Source organism: Melopsittacus undulatus, chromosome Z (assembly GCF_012275295.1).
Source record: "Melopsittacus undulatus isolate bMelUnd1 chromosome Z, bMelUnd1.mat.Z, whole genome shotgun sequence".
Lineage (NCBI taxonomy): Eukaryota > Metazoa > Chordata > Aves > Psittaciformes > Psittaculidae > Melopsittacus > Melopsittacus undulatus.
The window spans coordinates 5,320,009-5,343,820 of NC_047557.1; the positions used below are offsets into that span (position 1 = coordinate 5,320,009).

At 39.9% G+C, this 23,812-nt stretch overlaps 1 protein-coding gene across 1 annotated transcript in view; it reads left to right on the forward strand.

Annotated features, from left to right (window-relative positions):
- The first annotated feature begins 1,021 nt into the window (after window positions 1-1,021).
- RIT2 (Ras like without CAAX 2) overlaps window positions 1,022-23,812 on the forward strand; it is a 201,488-nt gene continuing 178,697 nt past the window's right edge. The window contains exon 1 of the mRNA XM_005151731.2: window positions 1,022-1,276. Within this exon, the coding sequence (XP_005151788.1) occupies window positions 1,174-1,276 (103 nt within the window). The 5' untranslated portion in view covers window positions 1,022-1,173. The remainder of the gene's footprint in view (window positions 1,277-23,812) is intronic.

Genomic DNA, 23,812 nt, shown 5'->3' on the forward strand with positions numbered 1-23,812 from the left:
TAATAGTTCCATCTGTCATGAAGGCCCAGCATTACTCAGAGGAATGCAAGTTTTTTTGCTTCCTAGCCCTTTCTCAGTAGATGCTTTTTGGTCCTCAAAAACACTGCATAGTGGTTAAAGCCAGGCAAGTATTTTGTTACTTATTACATTCTTTAAATATATCAGATCTATTAAGGACATTAGAAATCAATGAAGCACTTCAGTCTTTTTGGGGTAAGTAAGTTTTTGCTGAATAATTGTACTGGGTTTTTTTCACACTGGATGTCATTCACAAACTTTTAGTTTTATTCTATTCTTATTTATTTGTGCTTACCAAGCTGTTTAGCTAAATTGCTTGATATTAGTATTAAATATTTAGAATAATTTGTTTTTCAGTTTTCTTTTTTGCCTACATGGATGTTTTCTGGATAAACCTATTTATCTTTTCCCCTCTCTAAAATCTCAATCTCCTGAAGTTCTGTGTGGGAAAAAGAAAAAGAATAAATAAGCCTTGCTTAAAAAATACCTGGCTTATTTCTGCAAGTAATAGTTGCAAACTGAACTAAAGCAGAATTGATGTGGGGGCAAAACTAACCTTAAAAAACTGTGCTTTAAAGTAAGCTTCATGAGGAACAAAGACTCTTGAAAGTTATTGCTTATTTCATATCTAATGTAAATCTAGCAAACTTGATGAACATAGCATGAATATTAAACTCCAAGGTGACAAGAAGGTTGCCTGGTCTGTTTTGTTTTGTTTAAGATTCGAACATTCGAACAAGCACTACATGGAATAACAAGCATCATAATTAAGGAATTTGATCCAGTTTCTTTTCGTGGAGGGTCTGCTCAGTTTGATTCCAATGACACAGCAACACCCAGAGGTACTGGGGCTCTTGAGCCTCACAAAACTGCTTCTGTCCAGGAAGAGAAACAGAGAGAATGATACGGAGCTGGGAGGGGGCAGAGAGAGATTTTTATTGGAAGCTGTTAAAGTGGTTGCTATGAGACCTTCTCCAGCTACACAGGCACAGCAGCGAGAGCGAGGCTGATATATCGTACCTCTTGCATTATACCTTTCCTTTCTGCCGCCTTTTTTTTCCCTCTAACGCAGCTTTTGTAGTTGTTTAAGGTCAGAAAAAGCACCTGCCAGTTGCTTTTTCTTCCCTTTTGCTCCCTTCTTCTGCCTCGTGCAAGATGGAGCTAGAAAACGAAATGATCAGCTCCTCCAGCAATTCTTCAGCAGGCTCCAGAGAGTACAAGGTGGTGATGCTAGGAGCAGGGGGAGTTGGCAAAAGCGGTAAGTTTCAGCAACAGCATATCTGGGGAGGAGGGGTGAGCTGGGAGTCTAAAGTTCACAGAACAAGAACATTGTTTAATGAGGGGTTTCATTCCTCTTTCTCTTGCACATGGCTTGGATAAAAGACTTGTTTTATAACAGTTGATGACTGGGACAGTGAGTCAGCTTAATTTGTTGCAGACTGAGTTGTTATAAGCCTTTTTAATTGAATAGTTCTGTAAAACTAACCTTGGCTCCACTGAGGAGCTTGCTGCTGTTAGTTTAGCAGCAAGCGGTCATATCCTTCTGACACTTGGTGAGGGGTGATGGTGTGATGAACAGTGTGGATGTAACTTATTGGCCTGCCTGTCCTTGTTCTCAGGCAGGAATGGAACTAACTGCAAAGTAAGTCAGCTGTATAGTGCAGAGTTGGGGGATGCATACAGTGACTTTCGTCCCTTCCCTGTATCTCCTTTTAAGATTTTTGCTGAGTGTCATTGTCGCTTAGCTGGTGTTAGTCTCCTCTCCTTCTCGGACAGTTACAGAATGCATGTCTGAGTCTCACTCCAGGTGATAAGGTAGATTTGCACCATACTTTAATATCACAGTCCAGCGCTGGAAAGATATGCTAGTGTATGACAATGGTATCTCTTCAGAGGAGTCATTATTTTCTCCAGACAATGTTTTCTTTTTTTCCCAGATATTATCACCTTTGATTTATTCTCACTGACACTAGCATTCTCTGTTCTTAAAAAGACTTTGCTGAACGCATAGTGTTTCTCTTAGAAGCCAGTGTATTGAGCTGGCCACGCAACAAGCATTTGATTACATCTTGTGTATATTCAAAAGAAAAAGGGAAAAAGAAAACAGACAACAGAAAAAAGGATAATACAGTATATCCAGGCTAGATTTTAAAAAAACTGCAGGATAAGTAAGCTGTGAAACTAAACTGTAATAATGATGTAGCTCAAACAAGTTTATTTCCCATTCAAGCAGCAAGACAAGGTATAGATGCAGAAAAAAATAATTACTCAGAGTGGATATGATTTCCTCTCTGTATTGGTTTTCTTGTTATATTTGGCTTTCACTTCAGTGGCACATCTGTCAATAAGGGCTATCTCCCATCAGTATTGCTTAACCAAGCAAACAAATCTTGGCCAGATGTTATGCTATGATCACTGTATAAAGTGGGATAGAAGAAAACACTGTTCTCAGAGCAAATTTCTGCAATTTTCAGTGGTGAAGCAGGTAGCCAGAATGTGTTCAGTAAAATGTCACCTTTTTTTTTTTCCTTCCCCTGAGTGCTTCCAAAAGATGGCAGCAATTTTTCCTAAAGATATTATTGTGAGAATGATGTAACTTTGAATACTCATTCACCAAAACAAAGGATACTACAAACTATACCATAATCATAGTAAAACTTAACCATGAAAGACAAATTTTACATATACACTGAGAAATGTTTAGAGTTCCCATTTATTTTTAGAGCTTTAAAACACAAATAATGTTTATTCAAATCTTCTAATTCAGAAAACATTAACTGTTGATTTCATGAGAATAAAGCCTTCAAATCTGTAATACAAGGTAATGATACACCTTCAAGCCTGAGGACCACATGAGTATTCAAGAACTGAGTGCCTGTGTGTTCTAGAGAAATGAAAATAAGACAAAGTGGGTAGTTAGGACATTTAATGAGAGTGTGAAAACCTGTTGTTTTCACAAAAGTGAAGTTTCTGGGGGAAAAATGACAACTGGGAATTAAAAGTACAGGAGAAGGGAGATGGGCCATTCATAATTTACTGGCTATGAACTTCCAGAATGGAAAGAACATGTAATATTTCAGTAGAATCATGAGAGGCAGTCCAACTGATAGAATTCTGTTAGAGAGAAGGAAAAATTTATGTCAATCCATAAATCATGCATAGTGTTGTGTAGGCAGGATTAATTTACACTGGATTAAAAGCAGAAAAAAGCCTGAGTGACTACTTTCATTCTCCAAGATGAGCTCTGCTTTCCCCTAATGACCTAGATTCATTCTGTTGAGTAAGTCATGAATTTAACTATAGAAAAAGTTTCAGACTAGAAAGTATTCTGTAGAATAAAGATCAGAGATTAAAAAAACCCAGAAGTTCAATTACCAGTTTATACTTTGGCAGATAAGTGATATATGGGATGATATATTGATAATATCCTGGCTTCCTTCCCCTTCTTTTCTCACTTTCTTTGCTTTTTAAGTCATGATAAAAGCATTAGCATCTGTGGTGAGTTGCTGAGTGGGAAACCTCTCCCTGATGAAAGCCTCATTTTGTTCAATATTAAATAATTCAGATTTGGAATTTTTCTTAGGAAACAAGCTGCAGAAATGTTAAAATATTTCTTTTGCCCTGGACATAGTTCACTTTTAGAGATCCCATGGGCATTTTGATCTTCTGTTTTCAACCCTCTTGTGCTCTTCTTACTGCTCCACTTCAGACTGTATGTATGGAGATCTTCGCACTGAAAATTATGTGCTTATTACAAGGGGCTAAGTGTCGTGATCATAAGTGTGAACACGGAGGAAAAAGGAAGAGGACACCAAAGGTAGATGTTCTTTTGAGGTTGCTGCTTACAGAATATTTGTTTTCTTTTGTCTCTTGAGTTCTATTCTCTAAGATGGCAGGAGGGCAGCCAACCTCCTGTTATTTGGACTATTCAGTGTAGTAGAAATTTTGCAAGAATTGGTAATAGAAGATAGTCACCACATCCAAGCCTGATACCTAACACATCAGAGTAATCGTGTTTAAACTGCAAATAGTTTAAAAATCATTACTTTAGGGTCCACACATTTCATAATCAGTGGCAAAAAAGTAAACCTCTGCCACTATTTCATAGGGGGGAAAAAGCACCACCCCAAAACCAGAGTTCAGTTTAACTAAATGTGCAAAGCTATATGTATTTCTAACAGTTGATTTCTGTACTGTAGTCATAGAATCATAGAATAGTTAGGGTTGGAAAGGATCTTAAGATCATCTAGTTCAAAACTCCCTGCCATGGGCAGGGACACCTCACACTAAACCATATCACCCAAGGTTCTGTCCAACCTGGCCTTGAATACTGCCAGGGATGAAGCGTTCACAATTTCCCTGGGCAACCCATTCCACTACCTCATCACCATCACAGTAAAGAAATTCCTCCTTATATCCAATCCAAACTTGCCCTGTTTAAGTTTTAACCCATTACCCCTTCTCTTATCACTATAGTCCCTAATGTATAGTCTATCCCCAGCATCCCTATAGCCCCCCTTCAGATACTGGAAAGCTGCTATGAGGTCTCCACACAGCCTTCCCTTCTTCAGGCTGAACACCCCCAACTTAGATTTCTTAAATGAGTTATCCCTTCTAAGGGTTCTGAAAATAAACTTTTTTTGTTTGCAGAGCAATATACTGATTTATTACCTTGTGTAGGTCATGTCAGACATCAAGAAGAGCTATACACTCTCCTGCAAGTACAGGTCAAATTTAGGCTAGAACCAAGAATTAAATTGAAATGACCTAAAAGTAAATTTTTACTGACTTTCATTTGAATATAATCCAAACTGGAATTACACATTTCTAAGATTTTGACATTCAGTCTTTGTTTCAATCAGAAGTTTCAGGTAGGCTCAGAAATTCCAGGAACTCAGACAGTACTGTTCAAACCTACTTCAGATTGCCTGACGTAGGTTTTAAATCCTAGGTGTCTTACTGGTTTTGAAAGACATTTTGTTTATATACCTTACAAATACCTTCAGAGATCTGCATCAGGACAGTTAACCAAGCATTCTCACAGGCTCTAGTATGTTGCAGCTCAGACCGCGGGGTTTACCTGTATTTTTCAGTGTTACAAAAACTACACACAGAAGACCCTCTAATTGCTGAGACCATGCAATGTCGGCTTATATTTAGCAAAATAATTACACTAATAACAATAATTAACTGCTGCATATTCTGCAAAACATTAGCAATAATTAGCTGAGGGGTTGCACAGTGACTACCAAAAAGAACAAATTGATGTACCTGTACAATTGAATAAAACCAGACACTGTCTGTTTAACAAAAAGTTGTTACTACATAGGCATCCTTCAAATGCTGAACAGATTGTACTGTAATCTAACTCTTCTTAGCAAATGAAAATGCTATTCTTGTATCCTGGGTTTAGCAGTAGCAGTCATTTTTTTCTCCATGGTAGCTGGTGCAGCGCTGTATTTTGACTTTTGGGCTGGGAACAGTTGCCGATAGCATATATGTTTTGAGTTACTGCTCAAATGTTTGGTTTGTCTAAGGACTTTGTGAGTCTCATGCTCTGCCAGGGAAGGAGAGGAGGCCGGGAGGAAGGAGAGACAGGACACCTGACCCAAACTAGCCAAGGAGGTATTCCATACCACAGCACGTCATGCCCAGGATGTAACCAAGAGTTAGCCAGAAGGGCTAGGACTCTTGGGGTTGAAGGAGGTATCAGTCAGTGCTTGGTCAGGTGGCAGGGGTGAGTTATGTGTCGGCAGCTGGTGAGATGTTGTATTCTCTTCACTTGCTATTTCCTTTATCATTATTATTAGTGGTAGTAGTAGCAGTAGTGTTTATGTTATACCTTAGTTATTAAACTGTTCTTATCTCAACCTGTGCGAGTTACATTCTTTGGATTCTCCTCCCCAACTCTCTGGGAGTTGGGGGAGCAAAGAGGGGGGTTAGTCAATGAGCTGTGCAATTTGGGTTTAAACCTTGACAGTTCTTTTTGGCTCTCAACGTGGGGCACGAGGGTTTGAGATAACAACAGATCTGACCGGATTTATAGTCACTTGTCACAATGCTGATTTATTGGCTCTCAAAGCTGTTTCTCTTGATTTCACAGTTTCAGAATGTTGTAACTTACTTAGAGCCTGTATTTGCTGTGGTAGTGTTCATCAAGTATGGGGCTTGGGCTAAGGTTCTTGTTTCACTGTACTTTACGACAATGACTTGTAATTCAGGGGGCTCCAGCAGTAGGGCGGGATGGATGTGGCCGTGGACTTGGACCAGGCCGTCCTGCTGCTCTTCACCATCCTTGCCCTTGTCCTTGCCTCCATCTGCATGAGGCTGCGGGGAGCTAAGGAGTGGCCTCAGGAGCCAGCAGCGGCCAAAGCAGCTCAGGAGAGCGGCCCTGGGGACCAAGTGGCAGTAGCAGAGAAACGGGAGGAGGTGGTGGAGGAGCAGAAAGAGGCAGTAGCCAAGCAGTGGGAGCAGGAGGCAGAGGAGCTGAGCCCCGCAACCGAGCCCAGCCCCATGACAGCCAAAAGCATCCCCTGGAAGTCGCCAACCGAGCCCCAGCAGGATGCAGGAAACCACACAGTATTTCCCAGCAAGGCAGAGGAGGAAGATCTGGACTCAGGAAAGGAGAAGATGGTGGTGGGAGAGCTGGCAAGCACGGTAGCTACATCAGCCCCAGTGACAATGCAGCAACATCATTTGAGAGTTCTGAAGGTTTTGAATGGCTTTTGGGTACCCTTGGGGCCTGACTGATGATTGTGATGGGGATCAGCATGTTGGCACACACACAGAGTGTGTTCTACCCACGGCCATTTTGTCTGATCTCAAAAGTTAAGCAGAGTCAGGTTTGGGTCTTGTCTAGGCTTAGACAAGGATATAGGAGCATGAAGAGACTTTCTCCAAGGCTGGACAGTCATGAGTGGCAGGGCATGTGGGACAGTAGGGGCAAGTATCTGGTTCACTGGACCACTCCAGTGCTTTGGAAGCATTGGAGATGGAAGGTAGCTGTATGGAGTCCCCAGCAGCAAGCTGTAGAACTGCTGAAGGGGACGGTCAATGATTTTGAGCCTGGTGGACCCAGATACCTCAGGCCATCAGAGCAGAGATGCAACATAGAGATGTACTCATGATCGAGGGGTGGACTTAAGAGTGATGGTATATTGAAAATGTGGGATCTGAGCATGACGTGAATGGTATGGAATAAGGGGTGGATAATGTCCTGAGTTCAGCAGTAGTAGTAATTTTTTTCTCCTTCTTGGTACCTGGTGCAGCGCTGTGTTTTGACTTTTGGGCTGGGAACAGTTGCTCATAGCACATACGTTTTGAGTTGCTGCTCAAATGTTTGGTTTGTCTAAGGACTTTGTGAGTCTCATGCTCTGCCAGGGAAGGAGGGGAGGCCTGAAGGAAGGAGAGACAGGACACCTGACCCAGGCTAGCCAAAGAGGTATTCCATACCATAACACGTCACACCCAGGAGGTAACCGGGAGAGACCTGGAAGGGCTGGAACTCTGGGGGGATGCAGAAGGTCTGTGCTCAGTTGGGCAGGGTGGGGTGAGTTATGGGTCAGTGGCTGGTGAGGTGTTTTATTCTCCTCACTTGTTATTTTCTTTGTCATTATTATTTGTAGTAGTAGTAGCAGTAGTCATTTGTGTTGTACCTTAGCTATTAAACTGTGCTTATCTCAACTCGTGGGGGCTACATTCTTTGGATTTTCCTTCCTAACTCTCCAGGAGTTGGGGGAGCGAGGGGGGGGTTAGTCAACGACCTGTGTGATTTGGGTTTAACCACGACATCTTGTTTCATTGTTTGCTTTTTTTTTTTTTCCCCTAATGCTAGTTCAATTAGACTTGTTTATGGGTGAAGATATCCACTGTTCCTGGTAAATGGAATTACATGGTTAACTATAGAATGGGTATATCATAGATGCAAAGTAAATTTAATGCCACCTGTTGCATTTCAGATAAGAAGAATTACTAAAATGTAAAAAATAATAACTATTTGTTGTTAGTAAGTTTGTTTTTGTCTTAGAGGAAATGTGCATTTTTCAAGATTTATTTCTCAGACTGATTTGATTGCCAGTTTGTTTCTACCCTAAAAATATTGAAGGGATTGTCAAATCAAGAACAGATTCTCTTAGGATTGTTAGAGGAGGAGTATTATAGAAAAGTGAACTGCATTTCTCAGTCTGGTTTGGTCAGGGGTGGAATGCTTACTCTATTGGCTGACTTAGTTTTTTTTCTTTTCTTTTTGGTCAATGTTGAACAAATGCCATATTTCTACAGAAATGCATCTTTGGGCATGAGCAGCTTCTGTCTTTTTCCATAAATCAGATTAAGCACCAAAGACTTTATAAGTGCAGAGTTCTGATATTTAGGTTGGACGGAACTTTCAAAGGTAATGTAGTCCAATCCCTTTGCAATGAGCAGGGACACCTTCAGCTAGATCAGGTTGCTCAGAACCACACCAGCCTGGCCTTGAATATCTCCAGGGATGGGGCATCCGCCACCACTCTGGGCAACCTGTGCAGTGTTCTGCCACCCTCATTGTATAGAACTTTTTCCTCACATCCAATCTGAATCTCCCCTTTTTTAGTTTAAAGCCATCACTCCTCGTCCTGTTGCAACAGGCCCTGATAAAAAGTCTTTTCTCATCTTTCTTACAGGCCCCTTTTAAGAACTGAAAGGCCACAGTAAGGTGTCCCTGAAGCCTTTTGTTCTCCAGGCTGAACAATGTATTTTTAATATATTTGTGATCTTTGATAGTAAATCTGGTCTTATTTTTCAGTTATCTTCACAGCTAGGTTGCTGAATTTGCTTAAAGCTCGACTGTGTGTAGTTACAATTTCTATCAACTTCTTATCTTCTCACTAACTTCCTATCTTATCACTTCTTTGCTAACAACTTTTAAAAGCTCTATTCTCTTATTTTCCCATAAGTTAATACCTATAGACAGTCTTTAGTTCACACCTTGACCTTATTTCTGTTCAATACATGGAACATCTGAAAACTCACTTGTAGAAATTTATTTTCTTGCTGAGAACATTTTGCATCCTTAATTTGAATGCCCTAGTGTTTCCACATAATTTTCTGAATAGGATTTCGAAAAATTTGCATGCTATTCTATCAGTGGTCTTACTAAAAGCAATATTGCTTACTGATTTCCTCTTGACAGTCTTTTTTTATTCCTCTGGGAATAATGAATTCTTTTGTTCAGGTATAGTTCACAAAGGTCACACAGAGAGAAATATGCACATTAACCCTTAATATACTTGCACATTCCCTTAGCACAGTCATCCGTGCTATTGTATATCTAGTGATGACCCGAATTCTCCATTTCCATATGTGTTATTCTATTTTGGAAGTATTTTGATGGGTTGTGACCACTGAAGCTGATGACTCAAATAATTCTGGACCTGTATTCAATATTTCTCATTTATCTTCAAGTGTGTTTGTTATCCACTTGAAAGGATTAAACACGTTGCTTATTCATTAATTTTCTTGACTATGGTCAGACCTTGGGGCCAGAATTATTTGCCTTGGGCAAATGAGTTAAAGATGTTTTCACTATTTTGCTAGATCACATTATTCAATGGTTGGAGGGGTGAGGGATTTAGTTATGGCTCCTTCATTTAGTAGGATAGTTTCTGCATGTGAGATACCAGTTGGCTGCTGAGAAAGCTGCCTGCAGTTCTGGTTTCTTCAACACCAGAAGCCATCTAATAAATAGGAGAGAGTTCAGAAAAGACCAACAGAGATGATAAAAGGGCTGACTCAATGTGATTTATGATGACAAATGACCACAGCTATATTCAAATAACTCTGTCACCCATTAGTCTGTGACTCTTTATCATTAAACTTGCATATGTATACAGTGATTTAATGTAAAAGGGGCTGGATGCAGCTGTAATGTGAATAGGTTGATCTGTTCAGGTTGTCTCATCTTAACATCCAGAAATTCTTTACTGTTAGGGTGGTGAGGTACTGGAATGGTGAATGCTCCATCCCTGGCAGTGTTCAAGACCAGGTTGGATGAAGCCTTGGGTGATATGGTTTAGTGTGAGATGTCCCTGCCCATGGCAGGGGAGTTGGAACTAGATGATCTTAAGCTCCTTTCCAACCCTAACTATTCTATGATTCTATGATTATCACCCACTTGGAAAAGGCTAGTAAGTGGGCTGTTCACAGTCTGCGCCACTTCAGCAGATTCACCATATTTGAAGGCAATGAATATCAGGAAAATAAGGCATGTTTTCCAAACTTTGAGGAGGAAAGGGGTCAGAATGTTTAATGGAGAATAATCAGTGAAGTGGTAAAAACAGAATTAAAACAAGTATAATTACAGGTGTGTGAGATCTTCAGACCTTTGGTCAATAAGAGCAGTACATATCCTTAACCATTTGTCCAGAAGCAAGATAGAGAAAATTGTGGAATAGTCTTTGAAAGGAACAGTTTGGTGAAAGTTTTATTAATCTAATTGGCTTCAAGATAGAAGACTACATTATAGAGATGGAGCATTAATAAGTAAATATTCCTGACCAGAAAAAGCAGTTACAGTCTTCCAACTTGCTAATAGTGAAGTAATACTGTCATCTTCAAAACTGAGAAATGTGCTATAAGTCACTAGGACTTGTGGCTGATATAACATGAATAATGTGTGTAACCATTATCTTTCTTTTTGTTCAGACTGCTTAAAAGAGATCCTAAGGCTTGTCTCAAGAATGTACTCGCCTGTTGTGTCCCAGAAAGTCTTTTATGTCATTTAAAAAAGTCGTTTAGCCTCATGCTAAACTGCATCCTTAAGAGAATAAAGGCTCCGGTATAACTGGAAACATGCTGAGGTAGCACGCTAGCAGTAATGGCCACCTGATGTATGTATTGAGTAGTGGTGCAGATGGAAGGTTAGTAGATCAGTTAGCTCACCACTTGCAAAAAAATATATTCTCTGTTCTGCTGATGGAAATGGGATTCACTGGTTCGGGACCTTCCTCTAAACCTCTTCTGAATGAACAATGGCATGAAGAGATCAAAACTCATGGAAGATGATATCAGTGAAACTGATTTTCATGGTGTGGCTTACTCCAGGGGTGCTTCACTTACACAGTGAAGATTTCAGTGCATAAGGGTCAACTTTTCCCATTCATACTGCTTGCTATTAAGAGTCAAGATACTGTCTAAGCTGTTCCTCAATAACAGGAATTGAACTATCAAGGACCCTCCTGCTTTCCACCACACACAAATCTGCCATTTGAAATGCCCAGACTGAAGTCTCAAATAAGGGAACAAGCACTGTTTCATGACAATGACTGGGCACTGTTGGTATCTTTGCCGTAAACAATCTGTTGAGGCAGCCACAGGAACTGTTTGCTTTCCCAGCCATCCCTGCTGCTAAGCTAAGCCATCTGCAGCATTTTCAGCACATGCTATCTACTAGAATTTGGGTGAGATTAAATCCATTAGGGTCATTCTTGAAAGCACAATTAGGAAAGATTTTTTTTCCCCCTTCTGCTGCTGCTTTCATCTCTTCTCCTTCCATACTTCCCTTTTTACTTCCTTCCATTCCTTTTCCACTTAATTTGTTCATTGGCTTTAACTATTCTATCTTTATGCTTGTAAGCCTTTCTAATTTGCTTTCCTAGAGGCTAGAAGACTCATGATGCTCATACAGCTCCACTGACAGATAGTGAGCGCTACCAAAGCATTGGACAGGGTCACCATTTCAGAGGTCTTGCAGTCTTCAAAAAACACCGTGCTGCAAGTTATAGTGACTTGCTAATGCATTACCTGGACTGACTGAATCCCAGTGGAGACACTGGCTAGAAACAGCTTTGTTTCAAGCTGTGTGGAAAATATCCAGAAGAAATGTGTCTCTGGGTCTCTGTGTGCATACAAAAAGACTATGTCAGGGGTTGCCAAGTTGGGCAATTGTTGTTATTCTGTCCTCCAAAGGACATATGTTCTCAACTCATTTACCTGTCATAGAGCAGTGGTTTAGCTTTTTACCTAGATAAAAAACAAGAATTAAACTAGTTATTTCAGGGTCTCAAGGATGGACCCAGAAATAGATGTAAGTTTTAAAAGTTAATTTCATAAGATCCTACAAAGTAAAAGCTGTAATATGCTGAGAGATGGATGCATGTATTTCTGTAGCTCACACTGACTACAGTCATGGGAAAAGTTGTTGTTCGATTTCTTTCCTTGCAGTCTCACTGAAGTGTTATGCATTTTCTAATTCCGAAGTTCTTGTGCATTTTCACACGCACAAAATTAAGGAGCTGTAGCTGAAATTCATACTTCCAGATCCTGTGATTTCTTTAGTGATTTGCTATCCTACAACCTGCATGACAGTTTGTTGTGTTAAACTGAACTGTTGCTTTCTGAACAGGATCTGCAATGTCTTTACAGAAATGTCTCTTTAGCAGCTTGCAAAATACGTACCATTGTTTCAGATTTTCACTCAGATTTTTCAAAACCAAACCCAAGCATTGTAAAATTCTCGATTGTTTCAAACCAGCAGACCTCTGCCTTCCTAAATATTCCAGAATGCCATGCAGGCTGTAAAGTTTTCCCTTCTCTAAAATCTTGTCTGGGACTTTCTTAAATAGAAATCATGTTCCTTTCTCAATTTAAATACAAAGTAATCATTAGGCATTTTCTACACAGTGAATAATCTTACTTGGTGACAGGGTCATCTGTTCACTCATAGCACATACTATACCAGAGGTCTGCTTCATATGCTATACGACACTGCACACAGCCAGAGAATGTACTTCTGGGCCTCAGGAGGTCTCCTTATGTTTGTAGATATGCTCTAGAGACACTTTATTTCTCTACTGGGAATAGAGGAGAAGAAAGAGCAATCTATCATAGTCATCAAAGAACCCTGCCATTAGCTACAGAAACCTGGTTTCCTGTGCTTTTCTTTCACTTATAGCAGATTTTCCAGTGTCTTAATAATAGCTGTGAATTTTCATCATAGTCTCTGTCTCAGTAGTTAATCTGTTAACTGATATTTTTTTTACAATGGAAGCTGAAAGACCCATTTAAAAAAAAAACCTTTCCTCCATGAAAATTGACCAAGATACTTCAAAGTAATTAAATGTCTGACACGACAGGAAGCAACAAAGCATAAGCTTCCACTTTTTTTTCAGGCTAAATGCTCAAAATAGCACCTGTGATATTTGAGGGTGAAATGTTTCAGAAAAAAAAAAAAAAAGCCAGAAGATACAGAAGGAACAAACAGAGAAGTGGGAGGGGGAAATCTAACAGAGGTGGACAACTAAGAAGAGCAAACAAGAAATCAGAAGAAAAAAAAAGGCATAGGAAAAAGACTGAGAAAACATAAAACCTATACAAAGATGGGTAAAAGCAATGGAAAAGGACTGACAGGATGGGTAGCAGCTCCTGTGCTCAAAGAACATTGGTTTCAGATGCTGTCTTTTTATTATGCTTATCCTACAAGATGCTCCTGGGCCATGGTTATACCCCAAAATATTCTGCAGATGTTGGTGGCCAAAAAGTACGCAGAAATCTTGTTACTGCATCTTTCTGCTGCCTCTGTGACTCACTGTCCCATGATTCTCTCTCACTGGCCTTCTAGAAAATGAAGCTGGAAAGAAAGCATCACAAATCTTCTTGGCTCTTTTTTCCCAGCACTTCATGTGCTATAAAAGCCTGTTCAGCCATAGACAAGGCTGTGTAAATCTAATATTAATATAAATTTATGGGGTGCTAGGCAAAGCGGTGCTTCTCCTTTGTGATGTTCTGACAATCTTCCAGGACTCAGACAAGTTTGTGGACCCCTGCCTTAGCAATATTTAGCACTCAGTGAAATCAGTGGGAAGCCCAGTATTTGTCAAATTTGAGGAATTAGATCCATCCACACACCAAAATCTCAAATAAAATAATGAATTACAATGGTACTAGAGATATATTTCACACAGTAGCGGGGGCAGGGGGAAAGAAGTTCTGGTTTTGCTCAGTCTGGGAAAAATGTCAAGATGCAAAACAAAAATTTATTTATTTACATGTGTTTTCTCTTATTCTTGTGACTCAGCTGCTACCTTCACTCTCGTTCCCTAACTTCTACTGCTCATCACACTTGCCTGTAAACAAACAGCTATCTCCCTATAATCAAATGTGGACAAATGGCAGTAGGAGGAAAAAACAAAACAAAATGTCAGTGACTATAAACAGATTTAAATACACATGTCATTGAAACACGGTCATGTAAGACTTATTTAAATGTAAAGTAACACACACTTAACAGAAAATAGTTGCTCATGCCAACATGTTATTCAAAGAGTTATAGAAAATGCTGCAAAACCCAGAGAGATAACCACTTCTACTGACTGACAGTGACAGTGCCTTTAAAGAACAGAAGTACTTGGTGACTGAAACCCAAAGAGCTATGGATTAAACTGATTTGCAAAGCTGCATCATATGTTTCTAAAGCATCACTGTACCTACAGGATGAGTATTAGTATGTTAAGTTTCAGATATTGGTTAGGTCAGTTTTGTGTGTTGGGATAATTTTGAATGGTGTAATTCAAATACATGAATAAGCTTGTGAATTAAGTATATTTCTGCTTGTCTGTAAGCAGGAAAAATGCAGAAGTTGAAATTTTTGTTCCAAGACATTTTTAACAGTTCCCTTCCTGACTCTGAGTATCTCAAATTAAGTTGTTAAAAATTGTAGGCAGTGAGTACTTCACAGGGTTGGAAGTCATGGGAACATCTTTGGCATCACTGATGTTAATTTAGTCACAACAAATAGCAGGATGTGGATTGGGAACAGATTAGATTGGCTGTAGTAGACGCGATTGCTCAGGAAATGACCTAGGTAGACAGAATACCAGCTTGCACCGTGATGAAATTACTGAGGGAATTAAAAGTTTCTCTGGCTCACAATTCAAGTTCCATGAAGGAGGTATATACAATGAATAATTCTTTTCCGGCTTAGTGCATCACAGGTTGCTAAAAAATCATTAGCAGTTTGGTGATAGAGTTTCTTGCTTCTGAGTTCTAATTCCTTCCTTCTACTTTTTTCTCTTTTTTCTTGCAGGCTCTCTCTTCAAGCATATGGCAGAATTTATGAGGGATGTGTGCAATGTAAAATACCACCTGTTTATGTTAGTACAGTGTGTGGAGTCCATGCTATTTTTCAAAATTCTTTTTATCTTACTCATAAAGTTACTTTAAGTGTATTTTCCACTAAAGAAATATTTTACCAGGAATATGGCAGTGTTGAAGGGCTTAGATTGATACTCTATTCTGAAATAGTTTTTCTGTTTCCATTTGATTTTTTAACATATTTTTTCTCATTTATTTCTTTATTTACATTAATTTCAGAATGTTTAACATGTGTTGAGTTTCCCAATGGCACAGTGGTAAAAACTCACCTATTTTCAGAGTCATCTCTAGTTAAACTCATAACCAAATACATGTTTGTTTACTTTAGCACTGGAAAACCAAGATAGGATGGGCCTAATTTGTTCCCACAGTGCCTTCTGTGTTGTATCTGTTTAGCTCAGTGATCACTGTCAGCACTGTGGTATTTAAAACAAGAGCTGAAGAGATAATAGAAATGCAATTTGTGTTCTGTGCTGCCTCACATATTGCAAAGAAAACTGGCAGCCTAACGCAGACTCTTTGCTTGACCTTAGCAGTAGAGCAGAAGGAACACAGATTTTTTTTCTTGTACTGAGAGTTCCATCCAATGAATGATTCTTAATGGAGAAGCTACTCATACTGGAGTATGTGGAGAGGGGGAAAACTGGGAAAAATTATGCAGCTGAAATATAAATCTGCATTTCTTCCTCACTATGTCTTTGAAATGACCATAGAATGCCTTTACTCCTCTTTTCTGCTCTACCCTCTCGAATGTCTGCATTAAAATGCTTAAAGTGCACGGTTTAATGGGTCAGAACAGAGAATGAGAAATGCATAGGAATTACTTGTATGTAAGTTTCGTAATATCAAATAGTCATGTGTCCGGGAAATATTATAGCAATTTATAATTCAAAGGACAAAGAACGTCTGGCATGTTTCAGGTTTGATATGTTATAGAGGAGAATAGCTAACAGGATCAATGCTGCTGGGTTACACAAGAGTTTCTGAAGTTTAATACATAAGTCTTTGTGTAAACAATTATGGTGGACTGACTCCAGCCAACAGCCAAACACCCGCCCAGCTGCTTGCTGGCTCCCTTCCCCTAAAAGAAAGAAAAGTAGCGATTACTCTGATCAAGGACTGTCGAGTCTCTCATGCTCTTCCAGTGAGGAGGGGTCCAAGAAGACAGGAGAAAGCAGAGACAGGATACCTGACCCAATCTAGCCAAAGGGGTGTTGAGTACCATAGCACATCATGGCCAGGACAGAAACTGAGGGGAGTTATCCACAAAGGCAGATCACTGCTTGAGTCAGTCTGGATATCGGTTGGTGGGTGGTTAGCAATTGCATTGTGCATCACTTGTGTTTATTTATTCCCCTCTGGGGGTGGGGGGTGGTGGGGTGGTGTGTGCAGAATTTCTGCTTTCCTCTCTCTCTATTTCCTTTTATCATCGTTGTTGTTATTCCTTCCCTGGGAGGGCGCTGAGGCACAGGGTGCCCAGAGGAGCTGTGGCTGCCACATCGCTGGCAGTGCTCAAGGCCAGGCTGGACAGGGCTTGGAACAGCTTGGTCTAGTGGAAGGTGTCTCTGCCTGTTGCAGGGGCTGGAACTGGGTGAGATTTAAGGTCCCTTCCAACTCAAACCAGTCTGGAATTCTATGATTATGTTATTATTGTTATTGTTAGATTTAATTGTAATTTCCATTATTAAACTGTTCTTAACCCATGGAAATCTACATTTTTCCTGATCCTCCCTACCATCCACCTGAGGAGTGGAACGGGAGTGAACAGTCCACCAGCATTACATTTAAAACTGCCAGCTACATTTAAATTGATATCTGCATGGCACAGTATTTGAAAGTCAGTCTGGGAAGCCAAGCTGCTTTTGAAGTCTAAGACTATATAATTCAGCTGATCTATTGCAGCTCAGTGACTCTGAGCCAGATGTGACTCTCACCCACATGCAGAATGCAGGCACAGTGCAGCAAAACTGAGAAGGTGGAATGGGTCAGCATCAGTCTCCCAGGCAATTTTGGTCAGTGGAGGACAGATGTTAGAGCAGGACATCACTTCTGCCTTCATACTACAGCTCTGGTCATCTCATAGAATCATAGAGTCATAGAATAGTTAGGGTTGGAAAGGAGCTTAAGATCATCTAGTTCCAATCTCCCTGCCATGGGCAGGGACACCTCACACGAAAACATAACACCCAAGGCTCTGTCCAACCTGGCCTTGAACACTGCCAGGGATGGAGCATTCACAACTTCCCAGGGCAACCCATTCCACTGCCTCATCACCATCACAGTAAAGAAATTCCTCTTTATATCCAATCTAAACTTGCCCTGTTTAAGTTTGAACCCGTTACCCCTTGTCTCATCACTATAGTCCCTAATGAATAGTCCATCCCCAGCAACCCTATAAGTCCCCTTCAGATACTGGGAAGCTGCTATGAGGTGTCCAGGCAGCCTTCTCTGCTCCAGGCTGAACAGTTCCAACTTTCTCAGCCTGTCTTCATACAGGAGGTGCTCCAGGCCCCTGATCATCCTCATGGCCCTCCTCTGGACTTGTTAACAACAGTTCCATAGAATCATAGAATAGTTAGGGATGGAAAGGACCTTAAGATCATTATGTTGAAGACACCAGAACTGCACACAATACTCCAAGTGAGGTCTCACAAGAGCAGAGTAGAGAGGCAGGATCACCTACCTAGACATGCTGTTCACGCTCCTTTTGATGCAACCCAGGATACGGTTGGCTTTCTTGGCTGTGAGTGCACACTGCAGATGGCTCATGTTCATTTTCTCATCAACCAACACCCCCAAGTCCTTCTACACAGGGCTGCTCTGAATGTCTTTGCCCAACCTGTAGCTGTGCCTGGGATTGCTCCGACCCAGGTATAGGACCTTGCACTTGTAATTGTTAGACTTCATAAGATTGGCATCAGCCCACCTCATAAGCATGTTAAGGTCCCTCTCTGGATGGCATTCTTTCCCTCCAGTGTATCAACTGAACCACACAGCTTGGTGTCATCAGCAAACTTGCTGAGGGCACACTCAATCCCAGTCCATGTCACCGACAAAGATATTGAACAAGACTGGTCCCAACACTGATCCCTGAGGGACACCACTTGTTACTGGTCTCTAGCTGGACATTGAGCCATTGACCACAACTCTTTGTGTGCAGCCATCCAGCCAGTTCTTTATCCACCGAGTGCTCCTCCTATCAAATTGATGTCTCTCCAATTTAGAGATAAGGATGTCATGTGGGACAGTGTCAAACGCTTTGCACAAGTCCAGGTAGATGACGTCAACTGCTCTACCCCTGTCCATCAGTTCCATAGCCCCATCATAGAAGGTCACCAAATTGGTCAGGCAGGATTTCCCCTTACTGAAGCCATGCTGGCTGTCACCAAGCAGCTTTCTCTTTTTCATGTGCTGTAGCATGCCTTCCAGAAGAATCTGGTCCAAGATTTTGCGAGGTGCAGAGGTGGGACTGACTGGTCTGTATTTCCCCGGGTCATCCATTTTCCCTTCTGAAAATGGGGGTTATATTTCCCTTTTTCCAGTCTTTGGGAACTTCACCTGACTGCTATGATTTTTCAAATATGATGGCCAGTGGCTTAGCAACTTAATTTGCCAGCTCCTTCAGGACCTGAGGATGGATTTCCTCAGGTCCCATCAACTTGCATGCATTCAGGTTCTTAAGATTGTCTTGAACCAGATCCTCTCCTACAGTGGGCCCAAGGTCATCATTCTCACAGTCCCTGCCTCTGCCTTCCAAGACTTGGGTGGTATGTTAGGAGGATTTGCCAGTGAAGACTGAGGCGAAGAAGTCATTAAGAACTTCAGCCTTCTCCAATTCCAGGGTAGCCAGTTTTCCCAGTAGCTTCCAAAGGCGGCCTGTGTTATCCCTAGTCTGTGTTTCATTTGCTATGTACCAATAGAATCCCTTTCTGTTTTCTTTCACATCCCTAGCCAAGTTTAATTCTAACTGTGTCTTAGCATTTATTATTGGTGTTCGCAACTGAGTGGGTGTGTTTGGTGATACTGGCTGCAGTTCTTAATGCTCAGGGGGTATTTTTCAATGCATGGTAGTTTCTTGGCCTCATCAGGATTCTTGGCACACCTTTAGATACTCTCTGTGGGAAGGAATGGCCAGTCTGAGTGGTGCTCCTGAAGGCTCTTACCCATCCAAGCAGACAATATTGAAACATATAGCGGACAAGACTGACTGAAGTGACAGTTATTACAGACACATCAGGTTTTGTCCCTCCTGTGTCTAATGTTAATTTGATAGACATAAATGCAGTGAAAATCTAAAGATAAAAGTAAAAATTGTTTAATCTGATCTAGTGTAGTATGACTATAGATCAAGGCTGGCTGTGTATATCTGTGTTGTTTCCCCTGTCAATGTCTTGGTTCATACACACTTTCAAAAAATTGCATATGTAATTGTCAGGTGTTGGGCACTGAAAAAACACAGAGTTTGAGTGAACTAGTAGTCCACATCTAGCTTTAATCTGTGGCTGGTTTCTAATTTTCAGTTTTCAAATATATAAATCTGTGTGATTAAAGATCTCATAATTCATTTATAAATAAATAAAAATTTATAGCTGCATGATGTGTAGCAATCAAATCACTGCCATTTTTACTGTGGCAGCTAATGAATATGTTGCTGGAAGTTGGAAGATTATTAGAAACGTAATACATGGGTAAATGTAAACATCTTTCTGGCCTAAATTTCCTAATCCCCTAATGCTGGAACATGGGGCCAGGTTGCTATTGATTATCTAATGGCAAAAACTTGCATTGAAAGTCAGAACCGTAGCCCTTTATCTGATTTCCATATTTGATAATGTACTTTGCAATCTAGTGTACACCCCATTTCTCTGCTCTGTTTCCCATCTGTGAAATGAGACCAGAGATAATTGTCTTCTTTTGTATGTAATAAGCTTTCTGATCTTCAAATGGAAAACACTTCTTGAAAGCTGTGACATTATACATCCCTTATAGATACTTAGGGCACAAAGGATCATCATGTGCAGTATAGTTCTGTGACCAGTACCAAGTGCCAAGGCCTTTGAACTTTATGCATCAGTTCCTTTAGAGTCAATGTCATCTCAACAAGCAAATTAAGACAAATATGATAAACACTAAGATAAATCCTTTGAAGATGCTACAACTAGACGATGATTCAAGGAAAAGTAATCTGTAATATATTTTGTTAAACTAAGCAAAGTAATCTGTAATATATTTTGTTAAACTAAGCAATCAGTGAAATTAGTGTCTGTCTATCTCATCAAATGGAGGGGAAACTCTTAATGCTTGCCTCTATATCTATTGAATTACTGGGTACATGGTGAGGCACAGCCAGTTTCTTCTTAGCCTTATTTTGAGCAGGGCCCAGTATTGTTCCTATTCTCCAAGAATTCTTCCCAAATTAAAACTCCAGAAGACAAAATAATGGTTTATCTTAAACACTTATAGACATAAATGTGAAGCAGCTAATTAACTATTCAAGATTCAGGCATCTCTGGGATTTGCAAAAGAAGCATCCAGGGAGAAATTCGGGTGCTAGTGCTGATATTAATCTTGCCTAATTTCAGTTACTGAAAATGTTATTTGAATTTAGATCTGTAGGTGCTCCCTGCAGTTGGTAGAACAAGGTGCACAATCCTAGATAATTAGTGCTTTCCATTGTTTGAGAGAAGCCTGGGTGACTAGGCAATTGGGACAACTAGTTGTCAAAGGATGTGTGGAAATAACCAGAATTCAAATGATGGTAAGTGTGGCTGTCATTGATGTGGAGAGTTCTTGAACACAATAAATTGTGGTATTCAGTACCAGTTCCTACTATTGCAGGATTTATCAGTGTTTCCTCTTCTTTATATAAGGTGCATATAATGACTTCATTTAAATTTGCTTTGGAGATCTTTCTCCTTTATTAAAACTATCTATAATACTCCCCTTTAAAATGCAAATGTGTAATGTGGTGGTCAGTGTGATGTGTATCTTCTTCAGACCTTAATTTACTGGTATGTGAGCATTTTTCAAGTTCCAGTTTAAAGACATAACTCCTTTTCACTCATGTAAACTCATTAATTTAACAGTTCCCTGTTCTAATACAGTAGCCTTCAACATGCCCAGATGTGAAGCTTTCACATATGCTTTACTTTTATTAAAGCAAGTTAGCTCTATGACTTTTTTATTTTCAGTGAGGCAAAAAATAAGCAATTGCTGGTTTTATGAAATTTTATTTTCATCCATTTTCCAACTGAAATAATTCAACTTCAACCCATGACAAAACTGCGACTCAGATGAGTGTTAATTTTGTCTGTAGTGGGTACCTTTGAATTTTAATAATACTTCAGAAAATGTATGTTATTGCAAATTCTTTTAAGGATCTCATAAATGAGAAGCATCATCACAAACTACATCACTGTAAGGAATATTTTTAATCACAAGGTAGCTAAGTTTTCCAGAAATGTAGGAATGTAGGTAGATGACAGCAAGACTTTTCTTTGCTTACATTCAGGTAGAGGATTCTTACCAGAGGTACTTCAAACTCATAGTTTCACTGGAGTAAGTTAAGTCAACAGTTTCAAAATGGTATCACCATGTTTAAAGAGTCTGGTGAAAGATGAGTCAGTGCTTCATGGAGCAGACAGGTCTTCTGCCATCAATATCACTTTGCCTGCTGTGCTTCTCACTTCCATTGGCACCTGTTTGTGATTGATCTCTTATTCCCTGCACTAGATTCATCACGGACAGTGATCCAATGGCATGAAAAATTCATACCAAGACAACAAATACTTTGCAGTTTATGGTATTTCTTTTTTTCTGGAGTCAAGGAAATTAATTCCTCCAGAGAGCAGAAAACTTACTGTTTATTGCTATTCTGGCATTTCTGTGGTGAGAACAAGTACAATTGTGTGTGCCCATTCTCCCATACAGGAATAAATATAATGTGTTTTGCAATGCTGAATTACCTAAATAATGGCAAAAAGTAATTTATCTAAGGAAATGGTTTGTGCAAAGGAACTTATTTCTGCCCTGACAGTAAGCACTACTTAGTATTATGAACTAAATTTCCAGAAAGATATATAGGCTTGTATCAACACCAATATTGTTTTAAGAAAATTCCCATCTTAAACTACTCATCTTACCTAGGTAAATAAATTCCAGCCTGTTGTTGTGCTGCTGCACGTTTATTTATTATGATATCTACTCATTTACTTTAAAATCTGATCTTCCACAAGCTAAATGGGTAAGTAATGTGTATGCCTCTCTAATCTTGCAGTTGAGATTCTTTTGTTTTTTATCAGTTTTCAACTAAAAGAACTGAGGTAGCGTTACAGCCTTAGATACTTTGGAGAATCTGAAATACAAACTGTACAATCAGCCATTATTAGGTCCAAGAAATGAATGTAGAGCTTTCAAGTCACTGGACAGTCTTGTCTCCAAGATCACTTTTCCTCTCTCAAAATGAGAGTCCAATTTGTACATCATCAGACCTAAAAATTGTGGTATTTGATAAATGCTGTCTAATGTCTTTTATGTTCTCTTCTGTAAGACAAATTGGCATCTGAAACAGTCAGAGACAAATGAAGTGAGAACTTTGCATAAGAGACAGATGATACATAATTTAAACTATCTAGTGGCTGACTACAGTAATTGAGTTGAACAAATTACTTTCATGAAAACAAGTGGTGGAGTCATCTGGTGCAATATCAGTAAACAGCTAGTGCACATGTGTGAGAGCTGAACATGTGGTGCATAACTGAGGTGGGGAGCCCAAACCACATGCCTTCTTGTTCCTAGACTCTCGTGACTTCACCCTTTGTCAATGCCTTTCTCTGTCTCAGTATATTCAGGTAAAACAGGTTAATGTTGTCAGGATTTTTTTTTTTTTTTTTTGCAAAGAGAGACATTTCCTCTTTACATTTCAAAAGCTGTGTCATATTACAGTGCCTATGTCACTGAAGTATAGGACAGCTCTTGTCATGTTATTTTGCCTAGTACTTTTTGCCTCATACTGTATCTTTAATGCTTTCTACATTTCTATACTCCTATATAAAGCCATACTTAGTCAGATGTAAATGGGAACTTCACCAGGTGAGTAGATTTTCAAAAACAGAATGAAATGATGCAGTGCCTGTTACTTTTTTTTCCTATAAAAGCCTCCAAAAAGAAATATCCTTAGCCATACCAGTAAGATGGGTCATAGAGATTCAGGTTTCTATATGAAGAGCTACATCTAAGGTCTACCTTGTATCTGAAGATACATTTTCTCTGCTTAAATTCTCAAAGACAGGTCAGTACTGTAAATTAATTTCTTGACTGTCTTGGACCCATCACAGGATGCAGTTTGTCCTCTTTGTTTGAATTGAGCTTATTGCCAACCAATACCCCAGATTCCTTTCTGCAGAGCTGCTCTCCAGCCACTCCTCTCCCATACTTGTGTCCAGGATTACTTTGCCCCAGGTGCAGAACCTGGTATTTGTTGTTAACATTCCTGCCACTGATGATTGCCTGATTGTCCTGGGCTCAGCAGTAGCAGTCATTTTTTCTCCTTCTTGGTAGCTGGTGCTGTGCTGTGTTTTGACTCTCAGGCTGGGAACAGTTGCTGATAGCAAGTATGTTTTGAGTTACTGCTCAAATGTTCGGTTTGTCCAAGGCCTTTTCTGAGCTC